At 57.3% G+C, this 24,500-nt stretch overlaps 1 protein-coding gene across 1 annotated transcript in view; it reads left to right on the forward strand.

Annotated features, from left to right (window-relative positions):
* LOC116937592 (DNA-dependent protein kinase catalytic subunit-like) overlaps positions 1-24,500 on the forward strand; it is a 123,419-nt gene that overhangs the window by 25,170 nt on the left and 73,749 nt on the right. The window contains exons 11-13 of the mRNA XM_076058249.1: positions 529-648; positions 1,114-1,273; positions 2,360-2,460. Coding sequence (XP_075914364.1) covers positions 529-648; positions 1,114-1,273; positions 2,360-2,460 — 381 coding nt within the window. The remainder of the gene's footprint in view (positions 1-528; positions 649-1,113; positions 1,274-2,359; positions 2,461-24,500) is intronic.

The raw sequence follows: 24,500 nt of genomic DNA on the forward strand, positions 1-24,500 counted from the left end.
GTACTCACACACACACCTGTACTCACACATCTGTACACACACACCTGTCCACACACACCTGTACTCACACACACACCTGTACTCACAAACCTGTACACACACACACACACCTGTACTCACACCTGTACACACACCTGTACTCACACACCTGTACACACACACACACCTGTACACACACACACACACACCTGTACTCACACACACACCTGTACTCACACACCTGTACACACACACACACACACATCCGTACTCACACACACACCTGTACACACACACACACCTGTACTCACACACACACACCTGTACACACACCTGTACTCACACACACACCTGTACTCACACCTGTACACACACACACACACACCTGTACTCACACACACACACCTGTACTCACACACCTGTACACACACACACATCCGTACACACACACACACCTGTACACACACACACACCTGTACACACACACACACCTGTACTCACACACCTGTACACACACCTGTACTCACACACCTGTACACACCCGTGCAGGTGTGCCAGCGTCTGCGTCAGTACAAGGACGAGCTGCTGGCCTCTGCCCTCACCTGCGTGCTCTCGGCGCCGTCCCACCTGGTGGCACGCGACCCCCACCCCTTTGTACAGCCCCTGCAGGTGACAGACGCACGCACGTGGTGTGTGTGTGTGAGTGTGTGTGAGTGTGTGCGTGTGTGTGAGCGTGCGTGTGTGTGTGTGTGAGCGTGTGTGTGTGCGTGAGCGTGTGTGTACGTGAGCGTGTGTGTGTGCGTGTGTGTGTGTGAGCGTGTACGTGTGTGCGTGTACGTGTGTGCGTGTGCGTGTGTGCGTGTGTACGTGAGCGTGTATGTATATGAGCGTGTGTGTGTGTGTACGCGAGCGTGTGTGCGTGTGTACGTGAGCGTGTGTGCGCGTGTGTACGTGTGCGTGTGTATGTGAGCGTGTGTATGCACGCGTGTGTACGAGAGCTCCAGCCTCCTCTCTCCCTCCTCTCTCCACCTCCCCCCCCCTCCTCCACCACCTCCCCCCTCCCCCCCTCCACCGCCACCGCCTCCACCGCCTCCACCGCCACCGCCTCCACCGCCTCCTCCCCCCCGGTCCCAGATGGCCCTCCGCCTGGGCCTGTCGTTCACGCCGCTGGCCGAGGTGGCCCTCTCGGCCCTCGAGGACTGGGAGCGGGGCCTGCCCCGCACTGCCCTGCGGCTGCAGCTGCCCACGCTGCTGCCCCTCCTGGACGGCTACCTTAAGACGGGGGCCCAGCAAGGTCGCTAACAACATCAACAACACCCACACACCACCCCACACACGCACACACCACCCCCACACACGCACACACCACCCCCACACACACACAGAGACACACACAGAGACACACACAGAGACACACACAGAGACACACACAGAGACACACACAGAGACACACACAGAGACACACACAGAGACACACACAGAGACACACACAGAGACACACACAGAGACACACACAGAGACACACACAGAGACACACACAGAGACACACACACAGAGACACACACACAGAGACACACACACAGACACACACACAGACACACACACAGACACAGAGACAGATACAAACACACAGATACAAACACACAGAGACACACACACAGAGACACACACACGCGCAGAGACACACACACACAGGCACACAGACACACGCACACACACACCACCCACACACACACCACCTACACACACACCACCCCACCGCACACACCACCCCCGCTGTGCAGACGCGCACACGCGCAGAGACACAGAGACACGCGCACACACACAGAGACACAGACACACAACACACAGAGACACACACAGACAGACACATAGAGACACACGCACAGACACACACAGAGACACGCACAGACACACACAGAGACACGCACAGACACACACAGAGACACGCACAGACACGCACAGACACACACAGACACACACCAAGACACACACACACAGAGACACACACACAGAGACAGACACACACACAGAAACACACACACATTGACATACAGAAACTCACACACACAGAAACACACACACACTGACATACAGAAACTCACACACAGACACACACACACACTGACATACAGAAACTCACACACACACAGACACACACACACAGACACACACACACAGAGGCACACACACACACACAGAGACACACACACAGAGACACACACACAGACACACACACATAGAGACACACACACACAGACACACACACAGACACACACACACACAGACACACACACATAGAGACACACACACAGACACACACACACACAGAGACACACACACAGACAGACACACAGCCTACGTTGTGTGTGATGTACAGATGAGAGTGAGTGGGAGGTCGTGACGCTGGAATCGACGAGTGGTGGGAAGAGGAGGAAGATTCCCTTCCGCCTCCTCAACAAGACCAAGGGCGCTGGATTGGTGAGTCTTTGTGTGTCTCTGTGTGTGTGTGTCTGTGTGTCTTTGTGTCTGTGTGTGCGTGTGTCTGTGTGTCTTTGTGTGTGTGTCTCCGTGTGTCTCTGTGTGTGTGTGTGTGTCTGTGTGTGTGTGTCTGTGTGTGTCTCTGTGTGTGTGTCTTTGTGTCTGTCTGTGTGTCTTTGTGTGTGTTTTTTCGTGTGTCTGTGTGTCTGTGTGTGTGTCTCTGTCTCTGTGTGTGTGTCTCTGTGTGTCTGTGTGTGTGTCTCTGTGTGTGTGTGTCTTTGTGTTTGTGTCTGTCTGTATGTCTGTGTGTCTTTGTGTGTGTGTCTGTCTGTGTGTGTGTGTCTGTGTGTCTTTGTCTGTGTGTGCGTGTGTCTGTGTGTCTTTGTGTGTGTGTGCGTGTGTCTGTGTGTGTGTGTGCGTGTGTCTGTGTGTGTGTGTCTTTGTGTGTCTGTGTGTCTGTGTGTGTGTGTGTCTGTGTGTGTGTGTGTGTCCCTGTCTTTGTGTGTGTGTGTGTGTCTGTGTGTGTGTCTGTGTGTGTGTGTGTGTGTCTGTATGTGTGTCTGTGTGTGTGTCTGTGTCTGTTTGTGTCTGTGTGTGTGTCTTAGTGTGTGTCTGTGTGTGTGTCTTTGTCTGTGTGTGTGTCTTTGTCTGTGTGTGTCTCTCTTTGTGTGTCTGTGTCTCTTTATGTCTGTGTGTGTCTTTGTGTGTGTCTGTGTCTTTGTGTGTGTGTCTGTGTGTCTTTGTGTGTGTGTGTCTGTGTGTCTTTGTGTGTGTGTGTCTGTGTGTCTTTGTGTGTGTGTGTCTGTGTGTCTTTGTGTGTGTGTGTCTGTGTGTCTTTGTGTGTGTGTGTGTCTGTGTGTCTCTGTGTGTGTGTGTCTGTGTGTCTCTGTGTGTGTGTGTCTCTGTGTGTCTCTGTGTGTGTGTGTCTCTGTGTGTCTCTGTGTGTGTGTGTCTCTGTGTGTGTGTGTCTGTGTGTCTCTGTGTGTGTGTCTGTGTGTCTCTGTGTGTGTGTGTCTGTGTGTCTCTGTGTGTGTGTGTCTGTGTGTCTCTGTGTGTGTGTGTCTGTGTGTCTCTGTGTGTGTGTCTGTGTGTCTCTGTGTGTGTGTGCCTGTGTGTCTGTGTGTGTATGTGTCTGTATGCCTGTGTGTGTATATGTATGTGTGTGTATATGTATGTGTGTGTGTGTCTGTATGCCTGTGTGTGTATGTGTGTGTGTACAGGTGTGTGTGTGTGTACCTGTGTGTGTTTGGGCGGTAGTGTAGCGGTAAGCGCTACGCTGCGCTATGAACCTGGCGACCCGGGTTCGATTCCCGCTCACGGCCAACACCACCACCAGTGACGATTATCTGAACCGGTCCCGGGCATCCCCTAGGTCGACTCAGCCTCAAATGAGTACCTGGTGCGGTGTGTAAACATTGCCACTAGGGAGACAAAGGCGGTCGGGCGTGGTGCTGGCCACCCACCCCCTCGTGTACCGTTCCGGCCATCATAGGTGCTGCTCGCTAACAGCACTTGCCCCTACAGTCTGTTAAGGCTACACAGGGGATCTTTGTCTTTTATATGTGTCTCATCACTCACTCATGTGATGCACCCACCCACCTGATCACCCACCCACCCTCCTGATCACCCACCCACCCTCCTGATCACCCACCCACCCTCCTGATCACCCACCAACCCACCCACCCACCTGATCACCCACAGACCCACCTGATCACCCACCCACCCACCCACCTGATCACCCACCCACCCACCTGATCACCCACCCACCCTCCTGATCACCCACCCACCCACCTGATCACCCACCCACCCACCCACCTGATCACCCACCCACCCACGCACCCACCTGATCACCCACCCACCCACCCACCTGATCATCCACCCACCCACCCACCTGATCACCCACCCACCCACCTGATCACCCACCCACCCACCTGATCACCCACCCACCCTCCTGATCACTCACCCACCCACCCTCCTGATCACTCACCCACCCACCCACCTGATCACCCACCCACCCACCCTCCTGATCACTCACCCACCCACCCTCCTGATCACTCACCCACCCACCCTCCTGATCACTCACCCACCCACCCACCTGATCACCCACCCACCCTCCTGATCACCCACCCACCCACCCACCTGATCACCCACCCACCTACCTGATCACCCACCCACCCACCTGATCATCCACCCACCCTCCTGATCACCCACCCACCCACCCACCTGATCTCCCACACACCCACCTGATCACCCACCCACCCACCTGATCACCCACCCACCCTCCTGATCACCCACCCACCCACCCACCTGATCACCCACCCACCCTCCTGATCACCCACCCACCTGATCACTCACCCACCCACCCACCTGATCACCCACCCACCTTCCTGATCACCCACCCACCCTCCTGATCACCCACCCACCCACCTGATCACTCACCCACCCACCCACCCTCCTGATCACCCACCCACCCTCCTGATCACCCACCCACCCACCTGATCACTCACCCACCCACCTGATCACCCACCTGATCACCCACCCACCCACCTGATCACTCACCCACCCACCTGATCACCCACCTGATCACCCACCCACCCACCTGATCACCCACCCACCCTCCTGATCACTCACCCACCCACCCTCCTGATCACTCACCCACCCACCCACCTGATCACCCACCCACCCACCCTCCTGATCACTCACCCACCCACCCTCCTGATCACTCACCCACCCACCCTCCTGATCACTCACCCACCCACCCACCTGATCACCCACCCACCCTCCTGATCACCCACCCACCCACCCACCTGATCACCCACCCACCTACCTGATCACCCACCCACCCACCTGATCATCCACCCACCCTCCTGATCACCCACCCACCCACCCACCTGATCTCCCACACACCCACCTGATCACCCACCCACCCACCTGATCACCCACCCACCCTCCTGATCACCCACCCACCCACCCACCTGATCACCCACCCACCCTCCTGATCACCCACCCACCTGATCACTCACCCACCCACCCACCTGATCACCCACCCACCTTCCTGATCACCCACCCACCCTCCTGATCACCCACCCACCCACCTGATCACTCACCCACCCACCCACCCTCCTGATCACCCACCCACCCTCCTGATCACCCACCCACCCACCTGATCACTCACCCACCCACCTGATCTCCCACCTGATCACCCACCCACCCACCTGATCACTCACCCACCCACCTGATCACCCACCTGATCACCCACCCACCCACCTGATCACTCACCCACCCACTTGATCACCCACCTGATCACCCACCCACCCACCTGATCACTCACCCACCCACCTGATCACCCACCTGATCACTCACCCACCCACCTGATCACCCACCTGATCACCCACCCACCCACCTGATCACTCACCCACCCACCTGATCACCCACCTGATCACCCACCCACCCACCTGATCACTCACCCACCCACTTGATCACCCACCTGATCACCCACCCACCCACCTGATCACTCACCCACCCACCTGATCACCCACCTGATCACTCACCCACCCACCTGATCACCCACCTGATCACCCACCCACCCTCCTGATCATCCACCCACCCCACACCCAATCGACCGGTCACCCCCATCCGCTGGACCGCCTCGCGGGCGATCGGGCGGTGTGGGCGAGCAGGGAGATTGTTGTCCACCACCAGGGGTAGAGATTGTTGTCCACCACCAGGGGTAGATTGTTGTCCACCACCAGGGGGGAGATTGTTGTCCACCACCAGGAGTAGAGATTGTTGTCCACCACCAGGGGGGAGATTGTTGTCCACCACCAGGGGTAGAGATTGTTGTCCACCACCAGGGGGGAGATTGTTGTCCACCACCAGGGGTAGAGATTGTTGTCCACCAGGGGGGGGGGGAGATTGTTGTCCACCACCAGGGGGGAGATTGTTGTCCACCACCAGGGGGGAGATTGTTGTCCACCACCAGGGGGAGATTGTTGTCCACCACCAGGGGGGGAGATTGTTGTCCACCAGGGGGAGATTGTTGTCCACCACCAGGTGTGAGATTGTTGTCCACCACCAGGGGGAGATTGTTGTCCACCAGGGGGAGATTGTTGTCCACCACCAGGGGGAGATTGTTGTCCACCACCAGGGGGGGAGATTGTTGTCCACCAGGGGGAGATTGTTGTCCACCACCAGGGGTAGAGATTGTTGTCCACCACCAGGGGTAGAGATTGTTGTCCACCACCAGGGGTAGATTGTTGTCCACCACCAGGGGGGAGATTGTTGTCCACCACCAGGAGTAGAGATTGTTGTCCACCACCAGGGGGGAGATTGTTGTCCACCACCAGGGGGGAGATTGTTGTCCACCACCAGGGGTAGAGATTGTTGTCCACCACCAGGGGTAGATTGTTGTCCACCACCAGGGGGGAGATTGTTGTCCACCACCAGGAGTAGAGATTGTTGTCCACCACCAGGGGGGAGATTGTTGTCCACCACCAGGGGTAGAGATTGTTGTCCACCACCAGGGGGGAGATTGTTGTCCACCACCAGGGGGAGATTGTTGTCCACCACCAGGGGGGGAGATTGTTGTCCACCAGGGGGAGATTGTTGTCCACCACCAGGTGTGAGATTGTTGTCCACCACCAGGGGGAGATTGTTGTCCACCAGGGGGAGATTGTTGTCCACCACCAGGGGGAGATTGTTGTCCACCACCAGGGGGGGAGATTGTTGTCCACCAGGGGGAGATTGTTGTCCACCACCAGGGGTAGAGATTGTTGTCCACCACCAGGGGTAGAGATTGTTGTCCACCACCAGGGGTAGAGATTGTTGTCCACCACCAGGGGTAGATTGTTGTCCACCACCAGGGGGGAGATTGTTGTCCACCACCAGGAGTAGAGATTGTTGTCCACCACCAGGGGGGAGATTGTTGTCCACCACCAGGGGGGAGATTGTTGTCCACCACCAGGGGTAGAGATTGTTGTCCACCACCAGGGGTAGATTGTTGTCCACCACCAGGGGGGAGATTGTTGTCCACCACCAGGAGTAGAGATTGTTGTCCACCACCAGGGGGGAGATTGTTGTCCACCACCAGGGGTAGAGATTGTTGTCCACCACCAGGGGGGAGATTGTTGTCCACCACCAGGGGGAGATTGTTGTCCACCACCAGGGGGGAGATTGTTGTCCACCACCAGGGGGGAGATTGTTGTCCACCACCAGGGGTAGAGATTGTTGTCCACCTCCAGGGGTAGATTGTTGTCCACCACCAGGGGGGAGATTGTTGTCCACCACCAGGGGGAGATTGTTGTCCACCACCAGGGGGGGAGATTGTTGTCCACCACCAGGGGTAGAGATTGTTGTCCACCACCAGGGGTAGATTGTTGTCCACCACCAGGGGGGAGATTGTTGTCCACCACCAGGAGTAGAGATTGTTGTCCACCACCAGGGGGGAGATTGTTGTCCACCACCAGGGGTAGAGATTGTTGTCCACCACCAGGGGGGAGATTGTTGTCCACCACCAGGGGTAGAGATTGTTGTCCACCAGGGGGGGGGAGATTGTTGTCCACCACCAGGGGGGAGATTGTTGTCCACCACCAGGGGGGAGATTGTTGTCCACCACCAGGGGGAGATTGTTGTCCACCACCAGGGGGGGAGATTGTTGTCCACCAGGGGGAGATTGTTGTCCACCACCAGGTGTGAGATTGTTGTCCACCACCAGGGGGAGATTGTTGTCCACCAGGGGGAGATTGTTGTCCACCACCAGGGGGAGATTGTTGTCCACCACCAGGGGGGGAGATTGTTGTCCACCAGGGGGAGATTGTTGTCCACCACCAGGGGTAGAGATTGTTGTCCACCACCAGGGGTAGAGATTGTTGTCCACCACCAGGGGTAGATTGTTGTCCACCACCAGGGGGGAGATTGTTGTCCACCACCAGGAGTAGAGATTGTTGTCCACCACCAGGGGGGAGATTGTTGTCCACCACCAGGGGGGAGATTGTTGTCCACCACCAGGGGTAGAGATTGTTGTCCACCACCAGGGGTAGATTGTTGTCCACCACCAGGGGGGAGATTGTTGTCCACCACCAGGAGTAGAGATTGTTGTCCACCACCAGGGGGGAGATTGTTGTCCACCACCAGGGGTAGAGATTGTTGTCCACCACCAGGGGGGAGATTGTTGTCCACCACCAGGGGTAGAGATTGTTGTCCACCAGGGGGGGGGGAGATTGTTGTCCACCACCAGGGGGGAGATTGTTGTCCACCACCAGGGGGGAGATTGTTGTCCACCACCAGGGGGAGATTGTTGTCCACCACCAGGGGGGGAGATTGTTGTCCACCAGGGGGAGATTGTTGTCCACCACCAGGTGTGAGATTGTTGTCCACCACCAGGGGGAGATTGTTGTCCACCAGGGGGAGATTGTTGTCCACCACCAGGGGGAGATTGTTGTCCACCACCAGGGGGGGAGATTGTTGTCCACCAGGGGGAGATTGTTGTCCACCACCAGGGGTAGAGATTGTTGTCCACCACCAGGGGTAGAGATTGTTGTCCACCACCAGGGGTAGATTGTTGTCCACCACCAGGGGGGAGATTGTTGTCCACCACCAGGAGTAGAGATTGTTGTCCACCACCAGGGGGGAGATTGTTGTCCACCACCAGGGGGGAGATTGTTGTCCACCACCAGGGGTAGAGATTGTTGTCCACCACCAGGGGGGAGATTGTTGTCCACCACCAGGGGTAGAGATTGTTGTCCACCAGGGGGGGGGAGATTGTTGTCCACCACCAGGGGGGAGATTGTTGTCCACCACCAGGGGGGAGATTGTTGTCCACCACCAGGGGGGAGATTGTTGTCCACCACCAGGGGGAGATTGTTGTCCACCACCAGGGGGGGAGATTGTTGTCCACCAGGGGGAGATTGTTGTCCACCACCAGGTGTGAGATTGTTGTCCACCACCAGGGGGAGATTGTTGTCCACCAGGGGGAGATTGTTGTCCACCACCAGGGGGAGATTGTTGTCCACCACCAGGGGGGGAGATTGTTGTCCACCAGGGGGAGATTGTTGTCCACCACCAGGGGTAGAGATTGTTGTCCACCACCAGGGGTAGATTGTTGTCCACCACCAGGGGGGAGATTGTTGTCCACCACCAGGAGTAGAGATTGTTGTCCACCACCAGGGGGGAGATTGTTGTCCACCACCAGGGGGGAGATTGTTGTCCACCACCAGGGGTAGAGATTGTTGTCCACCAGGGGGGGGGGAGATTGTTGTCCACCACCGGGGGGGAGATTGTTGTCCACCACCAGGGGGGAGATTGTTGTCCACCACCAGGGGGAGATTGTTGTCCACCACCAGGGGGGGAGATTGTTGTCCACCAGGGGGAGATTGTTGTCCACCACCAGGTGTGAGATTGTTGTCCACCACCAGGGGGAGATTGTTGTCCACCAGGGGGAGATTGTTGTCCACCACCAGGGGGGAGATTGTTGTCCACCACCAGGAGTAGAGATTGTTGTCCACCACCAGGGGGGAGATTGTTGTCCACCACCAGGGGGGAGATTGTTGTCCACCACCAGGGGTAGAGATTGTTGTCCACCACCAGGGGGGAGATTGTTGTCCACCACCAGGGGTAGAGATTGTTGTCCACCAGGGGGGGGAGATTGTTGTCCACCACCGGGGGGGAGATTGTTGTCCACCACCAGGGGGGAGATTGTTGTCCACCACCAGGGGGAGATTGTTGTCCACCACCAGGGGGGGAGATTGTTGTCCACCAGGGGGAGATTGTTGTCCACCACCAGGTGTGAGATTGTTGTCCACCACCAGGGGGAGATTGTTGTCCACCAGGGGGAGATTGTTGTCCACCACCAGGGGGAGATTGTTGTCCACCACCAGGGGGGGAGATTGTTGTCCACCAGGGGGAGATTGTTGTCCACCACCAGGGGGGGGAGATTGTTGTCCACCAGGGGGAGATTGTTGTCCACCACCAGGGGCAGATTGTTGTCCACCACCAGGGGGGGAGATTGTTGTCCACCAGGGGGAGATTGTTGTCCACCACCAGGGGGAGATTGTTGTCCACCACCAGGGGGGGAGATTGTTGTCCACCAGGGGGAGATTGTTGTCCACCACCAGGGGGAGATTGTTGTCCACCACCAGGGGGGGGAGATTGTTGTCCACCAGGGGGAGATTGTTGTCCACCACCAGGGGGAGATTGTTGTCCACCACCAGGGGGGAGATTGTTGTCCACCACCAGGGGTAGAGATTGTTGTCCACCAGGGGGGGGGGAGATTGTTGTCCACCACCAGGGGGGAGATTGTTGTCCACCACCAGGGGGGAGATTGTTGTCCACCACCAGGGGGAGATTGTTGTCCACCACCAGGGGGGGAGATTGTTGTCCACCAGGGGGAGATTGTTGTCCACCACCAGGTGTGAGATTGTTGTCCACCACCAGGGGGAGATTGTTGTCCACCACCAGGGGGGGAGATTGTTGTCCACCAGGGGGAGATTGTTGTCCACCACCAGGGGGGGGAGATTGTTGTCCACCACCAGGGGGGGAGATTGTTGTCCACCACCAGGGGGAGATTGTTGTCCACCACCAGGGGGGGAGATTGTTGTCCACCAGGGGGAGATTGTTGTCCACCACCAGGGGGAGATTGTTGTCCACCACCAGGGGGGGAGATTGTTGTCCACCAGGGGGAGATTGTTGTCCACCACCAGGGGGAGATTGTTGTCCACCACCAGGGGGGGAGATTGTTGTCCACCAGGGGGAGATTGTTGTCCACCACCAGGGGGGGAGATTGTTGTCCACCAGGGGGAGATTGTTGTCCACCACCAGGGGGAGATTGTTGTCCACCACCAGGGGGGGAGATTGTTGTCCACCAGGGGGAGATTGTTGTCCACCACCAGGGGGAGATTGTTGTCCACCACCAGGGGGGGAGATTGTTGTCCACCAGGGGGAGATTGTTGTCCACCACCAGGGGGAGATTGTTGTCCACCACCAGGGGGGGAGATTGTTGTCCACCAGGGGGAGATTGTTGTCCACCACCAGGGGGAGATTGTTGTCCACCACCAGGGGGGAGATTGTTGTCCATCACCAGGGGGGAGATTGTTGTCCACCAGGGGGGAGATTGTTGTCCACCACCAGGGGTAGAGATTGTTGTCCACCACCAGGGGTAGAGATTGTTGTCCACCACCAGGTGTGAGATTGTTGTCAACCACCAGGGGGGAGATTGTTGTCCACCACCAGGGGTAGAGATTGTTGTCAACCAGGTGTGAGATTGTTGTCCACCAGGAGGGAGATTGTTGTCCACCACCAGGGGTAGAGATTGTTGTCAACCAGGTGTGAGATTGTTGTCCACCAGGAGGGAGATTGTTGTCCACCACCAGGGGTAGAGATTGTTGTCAACCAGGTGTGAGATTGTTGTCCACCAGGAGGGAGATTGTTGTCCACCACCAGGGGGAGATTGTTGTCCACCACCAGGGGTAGAGATTGTTGTCCACCACCAGGTGTGAGATTGTTGTCCACCACCAGGGGGGAGATTGTTGTCCACCACCAGGGGGGGAGATTGTTGTCCACCAGGGGGAGATTGTTGTCCACCACCAGGGGGGAGATTGTTGTCCACCACCAGGGGGTAGAGATTGTTGTCCACCACCAGGTGTGAGATTGTTGTCCACCACCAGGGGGGAGATTGTTGTCCACCAGGGGGGGAGATTGTTGTCCACCACCAGGGGGGAGATTGTTGTCCACCACCAGGGGGAGATTGTTGTCCACCACCAGGGGGGAGATTGTTGTCCACCACCAGGGGTAGAGATTGTTGTCCACCAGGGGGGGAGATTGTTGTCCACCACCAGGGTGGAGATTGTTGTCCACCACCAGGGGGGAGATTGTTGTCCACCACCAGGGGGAGATTGTTGTCCACCACCAGGGGGGAGATTGTTGTCCACCACCAGGGGGAGATTGTTGTCAACCACCAGGGGGGAGATTGTTGTCCACCACCAGGGGTAGAGATTGTTGTCAACCAGGTGTGAGATTGTTGTCCACCAGGAGGGAGATTGTTGTCCACCACCAGGGGTAGAGATTGTTGTCAACCAGGTGTGAGATTGTTGTCCACCAGGAGGGAGATTGTTGTCCACCACCAGGGGTAGAGATTGTTGTCAACCAGGTGTGAGATTGTTGTCCACCAGGAGGGAGATTGTTGTCCACCACCAGGGGGAGATTGTTGTCCACCACCAGGGGGAGATTGTTGTCCACCACCAGGGGTAGAGATTGTTGTCCACCACCAGGTGTGAGATTGTTGTCCACCACCAGGTTTGAGATTGTTGTCCACCACCAGGGGGGAGATTGTTGTCCACCACCAGGGGGGGAGATTGTTGTCCACCAGGGGGAGATTGTTGTCCACCACCAGGGGGGAGATTGTTGTCCACCACCAGGGGGTAGAGATTGTTGTCCACCACCAGGTGTGAGATTGTTGTCCACCACCAGGGGGGAGATTGTTGTCCACCACCAAGGGGAGATTGTTGTCCACCACCAGGGGGGAGATTGTTGTCCACCACCAGGGGGGAGATTGTTGTCCACCACCAGGGGGAGATTGTTGTCCACCACCAGGGGTAGAGATTGTTGTCCACCAGGGGGGGAGATTGTTGTCCACCACCAGGGGGGAGATTGTTGTCCACCACCAGGGGGGAGATTGTTGTCCACCACCAGGGGGAGATTGTTGTCCACCACCAGGGGGGGAGATTGTTGTCCACCAGGGGGAGATTGTTGTCCACCACCAGGGGGGGAGATTGTTGTCCACCAGGGGGAGATTGTTGTCCACCACCAGGGGGAGATTGTTGTCCACCACCAGGGGGGGAGATTGTTGTCCACCAGGGGGAGATTGTTGTCCACCACCAGGGGGGAGATTGTTGTCCACCACCAGGGGGTAGAGATTGTTGTCCACCACCAGGTGTGAGATTGTTGTCCACCAGGAGGGAGATTGTTGTCCACCACCAGGGGTAGAGATTGTTGTCAACCAGGTGTGAGATTGTTGTCCACCAGGAGGGAGATTGTTGTCCACCACCAGGGGGAGATTGTTGTCCACCACCAGGGGTAGAGATTGTTGTCCACCACCAGGTGTGAGATTGTTGTCCACCACCAGGGGGGAGATTGTTGTCCACCACCAGGGGGGGAGATTGTTGTCCACCAGGGGGAGATTGTTGTCCACCACCAGGGGGGAGATTGTTGTCCACCACCAGGGGGTAGAGATTGTTGTCCACCACCAGGTGTGAGATTGTTGTCCACCACCAGGGGGGAGATTGTTGTCCACCAGAGGGGGAGATTGTTGTCCACCACCAGGGGGGAGATTGTTGTCCACCACCAGGGGGGGAGATTGTTGTCCACCACGGGGAGATTGTTGTCCACCACCAGGGGGGAGATTGTTGTCCACCACCAGGGGGTAGAGATTGTTGTCCACCACCAGGGGGGAGATTGTTGTCCACCACCAGGGGGGGAGATTGTTGTCCACCAGGGGGAGATTGTTGTCCACCACCAGGGGGGAGATTGTTGTCCACCACCAGGGGGTAGAGATTGTTGTCAACCAGGTGTGAGATTGTTGTCCACCAGGAGGGAGATTGTTGTCCACCACCAGGGGTAGAGATTGTTGTCAACCAGGTGTGAGATTGTTGTCCACCAGGAGGGAGATTGTTGTCCACCACCAGGGGGAGATTGTTGTCCACCACCAGGGGTAGAGATTGTTGTCCACCACCAGGTGTGAGATTGTTGTCCACCACCAGGGGGGAGATTGTTGTCCACCACCAGGGGGGGAGATTGTTGTCCACCAGGGGGAGATTGTTGTCCACCACCAGGGGGGAGATTGTTGTCCACCACCAGGGGGTAGAGATTGTTGTCCACCACCAGGTGTGAGATTGTTGTCCACCACCAGGGGGGAGATTGTTGTTCACCAGAGGGGGAGATTGTTGTCCACCACCAGGGGGGAGATTGTTGTCCACCACCAGGGGGAGATTGTTGTCCACCACCAGGGGGGAGATTGTTGTCCACCACCAGGGGGGAGATTGTTGTCCACCACCCGGGGGAGATTGTTGTCCACCACCAGGGGTAGAGATTGTTGTCCACCAGGGGGGGAGATTGTTGTCCACCACCAGGGGGGAGATTGTTGTCCACCACCAGGGGGAGATTGTTGTCCACCACCAGGGGGGAGATTGTTGTCCACCACCAGGGGGAGATTGTTGTCAACCACCAGGGGGGAGATTGTTGTCCACCACCAGGGGAGTGAGATTGTTGTCAACCAGGTGTGAGATTGTTGTCCACCAGGAGGGAAATTGTTGTCCACCACCAGGGGGGAGATTGTTGTCCACCAGGGGGGGGGAGATTGTTGTCCACCACCAGGGGGGAGATTGTTGTCCACCACCAGGGGGGAGATTGTTGTCCACCACCAGGGGTAGAGATTGTTGTCCACCAGGGGGAGATTGTTGTCCACCACCAGGGGGGAGATTGTTGTCCACCACCAGGGGGTAGAGATTGTTGTCCACCACCAGGGGGAGATTGTTGTCCACCACCAGGGGGGAGATTGTTATCCACCACCAGGGGGGAGATTGTTGTCCACCACCAGGGGGAGATTGTTGTCCACCACCAGGGGGAGATTGTTGTCCACCACCAGGGGTAGAGATTGTTGTCCACCACCAGGTGTGAGATTGTTGTCCACCACCAGGGGGAGATTGTTGTCCACCACCAGGGGGGAGATTGTTGTCCACCACCAGGTGTGAGATTGTTGTCCACCACCAGGGGGAGATTGTTGTCCACCACCAGGGGGGAGATTGTTGTCCACCAGGGGGGAGATTGTTGTCCACCACCAGGGGGGAGATTGTTGTCCACCACCAGGGGGGAGATTGTTGTCCACCACCAGGGGGGAGATTGTTGTCCACCAGGGGGGAGATTGTTGTCCACCACCAGGGGGGAGATTGTTGTCCACCACCAGGGGGGAGATTGTTGTCCACCACCAGGGGGAGATTGTTGTCCACCACCAGGGGGGAGATTGTTGTCCACCACCAGGGGAAGATTGTTGTCCACCACCAGGGGGGAGATTGTTGTCCACCACCAGGGGGGAGATTGTTGTCCACCACCAGGGGGAGATTGTTGTCCACCACCAAGGGGGAGATTGTTGTCCACCACCAGGGGGAGATTGTTGTCCACCACCAGGGGGGAGATTGTTGTCCACCACCAGGGGGGAGATTGTTGTCCACCACCAGGGGGAGATTGTTGTCCACCACCAGGGGGAGATTGTTGTCCACCACCAGGGGGGAGATTGTTGTCCACCACCAGGGGGAGATTGTTGTCCACCACCAGGGGGGAGATTGTTGTCCACCACCAGGTGTGAGATTGTTGTCCACCACCAGGGGAAGATTGTTGTCCACCACCAGTGGGGAGATTGTTGTCCACCACCAGGGGGAGATTGTTGTCCACCACCAGGGGGAGATTGTTGTCCACCAGGGGGAGATTGTTGTCCACCACCAGGGGGAGATTGTTGTCCACCACCAGGGGGAGATTGTTGTCCACCAGGGGGAGATTGTTGTCCACCAGGGGGGAGATTGTTGTCCACCACCAGGGGGAGATTGTTGTCCACCACCAGGGGGAGATTGTTGTCCACCACCAGGGGGAGATTGTTGTCCACCACCAGGGGGAGATTGTTGTCCACCACCAGTGGGGAGATTGTTGTCCACCACCAGGGGGAGATTGTTGTCCACCACCAGGGGGAGATTGTTGTCCACCACCAGGGGGAGATTGTTGTCCACCAGGGGGAGATTGTTGTCCACCACCAGGGGGAGATTGTTGTCCACCACCAGGGGGAGATTGTTGTCCACCAGGGGGAGATTGTTGTCCACCAGGGGGGAGATTGTTGTCCACCACCAGGGGGAGATTGTTGTCCACCACCAGGGGGAGATTGTTGTCCACCACCAGGGGGAGATTGTTGTCCACCACCACGGGGGAGATTGTTGTCCACCACCAGGGGGAGATTGTTGTCCACCACCAGGGGGGAGATTGTTGTCCACCACCAGGTGTGAGATTGTTGTCCACCACCAGGGGGAGATTGTTGTCCACCACCAGGGGGAGATTGTTGTCCACCACCAGGGGGGAGATTGTTGTCCACCACCAGGGGGAGATTGTTGTCCACCACCAGGGGGAGATTGTTGTCCACCAGGTGTGAGATTGTTGTCCACCACCAGGGGGAGATTGTTGTCCACCACCAGGGGGAGATTGTTGTCCACCACCAGGGGGAGATTGTTGTCCACCACCAGGGGGAGATTGTTGTCCACCAGGGGGAGAGATTGTTGTCCACCACCAGGGGGAGAGATTGTTGTCCACCACCAGGGGGAGATTGTTGTCCACCACCAGGGGGAGATTGTTGTCCACCACCAGGGGGAGATTGTTGTCCACCACCAGGGGGAGATTGTTGTCCACCACCAGGTGTGAGATTGTTGTCCACCACCAGGTGTGAGATTGTTGTCCACCACCAGGGGGAGATTGTTGTCCACCACCAGGGGGAGATTGTTGTCCACCACCAGGGGGAGATTGTTGTCCACCAGGGGGAGAGATTGTTGTCCACCACCAGGGGGGAGATTGTTGTCCACCAGAGGGGGAGATTGTTGTCCACCACCAGGGGGGAGATTGTTGTCCACCACCAGGGGGGGAGATTGTTGTCCACCACGGGGAGATTGTTGTCCACCACCAGGGGGGAGATTGTTGTCCACCACCAGGGGGTAGAGATTGTTGTCCACCACCAGGGGGGAGATTGTTGTCCACCACCAGGGGGGGAGATTGTTGTCCACCAGGGGGAGATTGTTGTCCACCACCAGGGGGGAGATTGTTGTCCACCACCAGGGGGTAGAGATTGTTGTCAACCAGGTGTGAGATTGTTGTCCACCAGGAGGGAGATTGTTGTCCACCACCAGGGGTAGAGATTGTTGTCAACCAGGTGTGAGATTGTTGTCCACCAGGAGGGAGATTGTTGTCCACCACCAGGGGGAGATTGTTGTCCACCACCAGGGGTAGAGATTGTTGTCCACCACCAGGTGTGAGATTGTTGTCCACCACCAGGGGGGAGATTGTTGTCCACCACCAGGGGGGGAGATTGTTGTCCACCAGGGGGAGATTGTTGTCCACCACCAGGGGGGAGATTGTTGTCCACCACCAGGGGGTAGAGATTGTTGTCCACCACCAGGTGTGAGATTGTTGTCCACCACCAGGGGGGAGATTGTTGTTCACCAGAGGGGGAGATTGTTGTCCACCACCAGGGGGGAGATTGTTGTCCACCACCAGGGGGAGATTGTTGTCCACCACCAGGGGGGAGATTGTTGTCCACCACCAGGGGGGAGATTGTTGTCCACCACCCGGGGGAGATTGTTGTCCACCACCAGGGGTAGAGATTGTTGTCCACCAGGGGGGAAGATTGTTGTCCACCACCAGGGGGGAGATTGTTGTCCACCACCAGGGGGAGATTGTTGTCCACCACCAGGGGGGAGATTGTTGTCCACCACCAGGGGGAGATTGTTGTCAACCACCAGGGGGGAGATTGTTGTCCACCACCAGGGGAGTGAGATTGTTGTCAACCAGGTGTGAGATTGTTGTCCACCAGGAGGGAAATTGTTGTCCACCACCAGGGGGGAGATTGTTGTCCACCAGGGGGGGGGAGATTGTTGTCCACCACCAGGGGGGAGATTGTTGTCCACCACCAGGGGGGAGATTGTTGTCCACCACCAGGGGTAGAGATTGTTGTCCACCAGGGGGAGATTGTTGTCCACCACCAGGGGGGAGATTGTTGTCCACCACCAGGGGGTAGAGATTGTTGTCCACCACCAGGGGGAGATTGTTGTCCACCACCAGGGGGGAGATTGTTATCCACCACCAGGGGGGAGATTGTTGTCCACCACCAGGGGGAGATTGTTGTCCACCACCAGGGGGAGATTGTTGTCCACCACCAGGGGTAGAGATTGTTGTCCACCACCAGGTGTGAGATTGTTGTCCACCACCAGGGGGAGATTGTTGTCCACCACCAGGGGGGAGATTGTTGTCCACCACCAGGTGTGAGATTGTTGTCCACCACCAGGGGGAGATTGTTGTCCACCACCAGGGGGAGATTGTTGTCCACCACCAGGGGGGAGATTGTTGTCCACCAGGGGGGAGATTGTTGTCCACCACCAGGGGGGAGATTGTTGTCCACCACCAGGGGGGAGATTGTTGTCCACCACCAGGGGGGAGATTGTTGTCCACCAGGGGGGAGATTGTTGTCCACCACCAGGGGGGAGATTGTTGTCCACCACCAGGGGGGAGATTGTTGTCCACCACCAGGGGGAGATTGTTGTCCACCACCAGGGGGGAGATTGTTGTCCACCACCAGGGGAAGATTGTTGTCCACCACCAGGGGGGAGATTGTTGTCCACCACCAGGGGGGAGATTGTTGTCCACCACCAGGGGGAGATTGTTGTCCACCACCAAGGGGGAGATTGTTGTCCACCACCAGGGGGAGATTGTTGTCCACCACCAGGGGGGAGATTGTTGTCCACCACCAGGGGGGAGATTGTTGTCCACCACCAGGGGGAGATTGTTGTCCACCACCAGGGGGAGATTGTTGTCCACCACCAGGGGGGAGATTGTTGTCCACCACCAGGGGGAGATTGTTGTCCACCACCAGGGGGGAGATTGTTGTCCACCACCAGGTGTGAGATTGTTGTCCACCACCAGGGGAAGATTGTTGTCCACCACCAGTGGGGAGATTGTTGTCCACCACCAGGGGGAGATTGTTGTCCACCACCAGGGGGAGATTGTTGTCCACCAGGGGGAGATTGTTGTCCACCACCAGGGGGAGATTGTTGTCCACCACCAGGGGGAGATTGTTGTCCACCAGGGGGAGATTGTTGTCCACCAGGGGGGAGATTGTTGTCCACCACCAGGGGGAGATTGTTGTCCACCACCAGGGGGAGATTGTTGTCCACCACCAGGGGGAGATTGTTGTCCACCACCAGGGGGAGATTGTTGTCCACCACCAGTGGGGAGATTGTTGTCCACCACCAGGGGGAGATTGTTGTCCACCACCAGGGGGAGATTGTTGTCCACCACCAGGGGGAGATTGTTGTCCACCAGGGGGAGATTGTTGTCCACCACCAGGGGGAGATTGTTGTCCACCACCAGGGGGAGATTGTTGTCCACCAGGGGGAGATTGTTGTCCACCAGGGGGGAGATTGTTGTCCACCACCAGGGGGAGATTGTTGTCCACCACCAGGGGGAGATTGTTGTCCACCACCAGGGGGAGATTGTTGTCCACCACCACGGGGGAGATTGTTGTCCACCACCAGGGGGAGATTGTTGTCCACCACCAGGGGGGAGATTGTTGTCCACCACCAGGTGTGAGATTGTTGTCCACCACCAGGGGGGGAGATTGTTGTCCACCACCAGGGGGGAGATTGTTGTCCACCACCAGGGGGAGATTGTTGTCCACCACCAGGGGGGAGATTGTTGTCCACCACCAGGGGGAGATTGTTGTCAACCACCAGGGGGGAGATTGTTGTCCACCACCAGGGGAGTGAGATTGTTGTCAACCAGGTGTGAGATTGTTGTCCACCAGGAGGGAAATTGTTGTCCACCACCAGGGGGGAGATTGTTGTCCACCAGGGGGGGGAGATTGTTGTCCACCACCAGGGGGGAGATTGTTGTCCACCACCAGGGGGGAGATTGTTGTCCACCACCAGGGGTAGAGATTGTTGTCCACCAGGGGGAGATTGTTGTCCACCACCAGGGGGGAGATTGTTGTCCACCACCAGGGGGTAGAGATTGTTGTCCACCACCAGGGGGAGATTGTTGTCCACCACCAGGGGGGAGATTGTTATCCACCACCAGGGGGGAGATTGTTGTCCACCACCAGGGGGAGATTGTTGTCCACCACCAGGGGGAGATTGTTGTCCACCACCAGGGGTAGAGATTGTTGTCCACCACCAGGTGTGAGATTGTTGTCCACCACCAGGGGGAGATTGTTGTCCACCACCAGGGGGGAGATTGTTGTCCACCACCAGGTGTGAGATTGTTGTCCACCACCAGGGGGAGATTGTTGTCCACCACCAGGGGGGAGATTGTTGTCCACCAGGGGGGAGATTGTTGTCCACCACCAGGGGGGAGATTGTTGTCCACCACCAGGGGGGAGATTGTTGTCCACCACCAGGGGGGAGATTGTTGTCCACCAGGGGGGAGATTGTTGTCCACCACCAGGGGGGAGATTGTTGTCCACCACCAGGGGGGAGATTGTTGTCCACCACCAGGGGGAGATTGTTGTCCACCACCAGGGGGGAGATTGTTGTCCACCACCAGGGGAAGATTGTTGTCCACCACCAGGGGGGAGATTGTTGTCCACCACCAGGGGGGAGATTGTTGTCCACCACCAGGGGGAGATTGTTGTCCACCACCAAGGGGGAGATTGTTGTCCACCACCAGGGGGAGATTGTTGTCCACCACCAGGGGGGAGATTGTTGTCCACCACCAGGGGGGAGATTGTTGTCCACCACCAGGGGGAGATTGTTGTCCACCACCAGGGGGAGATTGTTGTCCACCACCAGGGGGGAGATTGTTGTCCACCACCAGGGGGAGATTGTTGTCCACCACCAGGGGGGAGATTGTTGTCCACCACCAGGTGTGAGATTGTTGTCCACCACCAGGGGAAGATTGTTGTCCACCACCAGTGGGGAGATTGTTGTCCACCACCAGGGGGAGATTGTTGTCCACCACCAGGGGGAGATTGTTGTCCACCAGGGGGAGATTGTTGTCCACCACCAGGGGGAGATTGTTGTCCACCACCAGGGGGAGATTGTTGTCCACCAGGGGGAGATTGTTGTCCACCAGGGGGGAGATTGTTGTCCACCACCAGGGGGAGATTGTTGTCCACCACCAGGGGGAGATTGTTGTCCACCACCAGGGGGAGATTGTTGTCCACCACCAGGGGGAGATTGTTGTCCACCACCAGTGGGGAGATTGTTGTCCACCACCAGGGGGAGATTGTTGTCCACCACCAGGGGGAGATTGTTGTCCACCACCAGGGGGAGATTGTTGTCCACCAGGGGGAGATTGTTGTCCACCACCAGGGGGAGATTGTTGTCCACCACCAGGGGGAGATTGTTGTCCACCAGGGGGAGATTGTTGTCCACCAGGGGGGAGATTGTTGTCCACCACCAGGGGGAGATTGTTGTCCACCACCAGGGGGAGATTGTTGTCCACCACCAGGGGGAGATTGTTGTCCACCACCACGGGGGAGATTGTTGTCCACCACCAGGGGGAGATTGTTGTCCACCACCAGGGGGGAGATTGTTGTCCACCACCAGGTGTGAGATTGTTGTCCACCACCAGGGGGAGATTGTTGTCCACCACCAGGGGGGAGATTGTTGTCCACCACCAGGGGGAGATTGTTGTCCACCACCAGGGGGAGATTGTTGTCCACCAGGTGTGAGATTGTTGTCCACCACCAGGGGGAGATTGTTGTCCACCACCAGGGGGAGATTGTTGTCCACCACCAGGGGGAGATTGTTGTCCACCACCAGGGGGAGATTGTTGTCCACCAGGGGGAGAGATTGTTGTCCACCACCAGGGGGAGAGATTGTTGTCCACCACCAGGGGGAGATTGTTGTCCACCACCAGGGGGAGATTGTTGTCCACCACCAGGGGGAGATTGTTGTCCACCACCAGGGGGAGATTGTTGTCCACCACCAGGTGTGAGATTGTTGTCCACCACCAGGTGTGAGATTGTTGTCCACCACCAGGGGGAGATTGTTGTCCACCACCAGGGGGAGATTGTTGTCCACCACCAGGGGGAGATTGTTGTCCACCAGGGGGAGAGATTGTTGTCCACCACCAGGGGGAGAGATTGTTGTCCACCACCAGGGGGAGATTGTTGTCCACCACCAGGGGGAGATTGTTGTCCACCACCAGGGGGAGATTGTTGTCCACCACCAGGGGGAGATTGTTGTCCACCACCAGGTGTGAGATTGTTGTCCACCACCAGGTGTGAGATTGTTGTCCACCACCAGGGGGAGATTGTTGTCCACCACCAGGGGGAGATTGTTGTCCACCACCAGGGGGAGATTGTTGTCCACCACCAGGGGGGAGATTGTTGTCCACCACCAGGGGGGAGATTGTTGTCCACCACCAGGGGTAGAGATTGTTGTCCACCTCCAGGGGTAGATTGTTGTCCACCACCAGGGGGGAGATTGTTGTCCACCACCAGGGGGAGATTGTTGTCCACCACCAGGGGGGGAGATTGTTGTCCACCACCAGGGGTAGAGATTGTTGTCCACCACCAGGGGTAGATTGTTGTCCACCACCAGGGGGGAGATTGTTGTCCACCACCAGGAGTAGAGATTGTTGTCCACCACCAGGGGGGAGATTGTTGTCCACCACCAGGGGTAGAGATTGTTGTCCACCACCAGGGGGGAGATTGTTGTCCACCACCAGGGGTAGAGATTGTTGTCCACCAGGGGGGGGGAGATTGTTGTCCACCACCAGGGGGGAGATTGTTGTCCACCACCAGGGGGGAGATTGTTGTCCACCACCAGGGGGAGATTGTTGTCCACCACCAGGGGGGGAGATTGTTGTCCACCAGGGGGAGATTGTTGTCCACCACCAGGTGTGAGATTGTTGTCCACCACCAGGGGGAGATTGTTGTCCACCAGGGGGAGATTGTTGTCCACCACCAGGGGGAGATTGTTGTCCACCACCAGGGGGGGAGATTGTTGTCCACCAGGGGGAGATTGTTGTCCACCACCAGGGGTAGAGATTGTTGTCCACCACCAGGGGTAGAGATTGTTGTCCACCACCAGGGGTAGATTGTTGTCCACCACCAGGGGGGAGATTGTTGTCCACCACCAGGAGTAGAGATTGTTGTCCACCACCAGGGGGGAGATTGTTGTCCACCACCAGGGGGGAGATTGTTGTCCACCACCAGGGGTAGAGATTGTTGTCCACCACCAGGGGTAGATTGTTGTCCACCACCAGGGGGGAGATTGTTGTCCACCACCAGGAGTAGAGATTGTTGTCCACCACCAGGGGGGAGATTGTTGTCCACCACCAGGGGTAGAGATTGTTGTCCACCACCAGGGGGGAGATTGTTGTCCACCACCAGGGGTAGAGATTGTTGTCCACCAGGGGGGGGGAGATTGTTGTCCACCACCAGGGGTAGAGATTGTTGTCAACCAGGTGTGAGATTGTTGTCCACCAGGAGGGAGATTGTTGTCCACCACCAGGGGGAGATTGTTGTCCACCACCAGGGGTAGAGATTGTTGTCCACCACCAGGTGTGAGATTGTTGTCCACCACCAGGGGGGAGATTGTTGTCCACCACCAGGGGGGGAGATTGTTGTCCACCAGGGGGAGATTGTTGTCCACCACCAGGGGGGAGATTGTTGTCCACCACCAGGGGGTAGAGATTGTTGTCCACCACCAGGTGTGAGATTGTTGTCCACCACCAGGGGGGAGATTGTTGTCCACCAGAGGGGGAGATTGTTGTCCACCACCAGGGGGGAGATTGTTGTCCACCACCAGGGGGGGAGATTGTTGTCCACCACGGGGAGATTGTTGTCCACCACCAGGGGGGAGATTGTTGTCCACCACCAGGGGGTAGAGATTGTTGTCCACCACCAGGGGGGAGATTGTTGTCCACCACCAGGGGGGGAGATTGTTGTCCACCAGGGGGAGATTGTTGTCCACCACCAGGGGGGAGATTGTTGTCCACCACCAGGGGGTAGAGATTGTTGTCAACCAGGTGTGAGATTGTTGTCCACCAGGAGGGAGATTGTTGTCCACCACCAGGGGTAGAGATTGTTGTCAACCAGGTGTGAGATTGTTGTCCACCAGGAGGGAGATTGTTGTCCACCACCAGGGGGAGATTGTTGTCCACCACCAGGGGTAGAGATTGTTGTCCACCACCAGGTGTGAGATTGTTGTCCACCACCAGGGGGGAGATTGTTGTCCACCACCAGGGGGGGAGATTGTTGTCCACCAGGGGGAGATTGTTGTCCACCACCAGGGGGGAGATTG

The sequence above is a fragment of the Petromyzon marinus genome (genome assembly GCF_048934315.1).
Source record: "Petromyzon marinus isolate PM22_M1 ecotype Great Lakes invasive population chromosome 69 unlocalized genomic scaffold, UKy_Petmar_22M1.pri1.0 chr69_unloc.1, whole genome shotgun sequence".
NCBI lineage: Eukaryota > Metazoa > Chordata > Hyperoartia > Petromyzontiformes > Petromyzontidae > Petromyzon > Petromyzon marinus.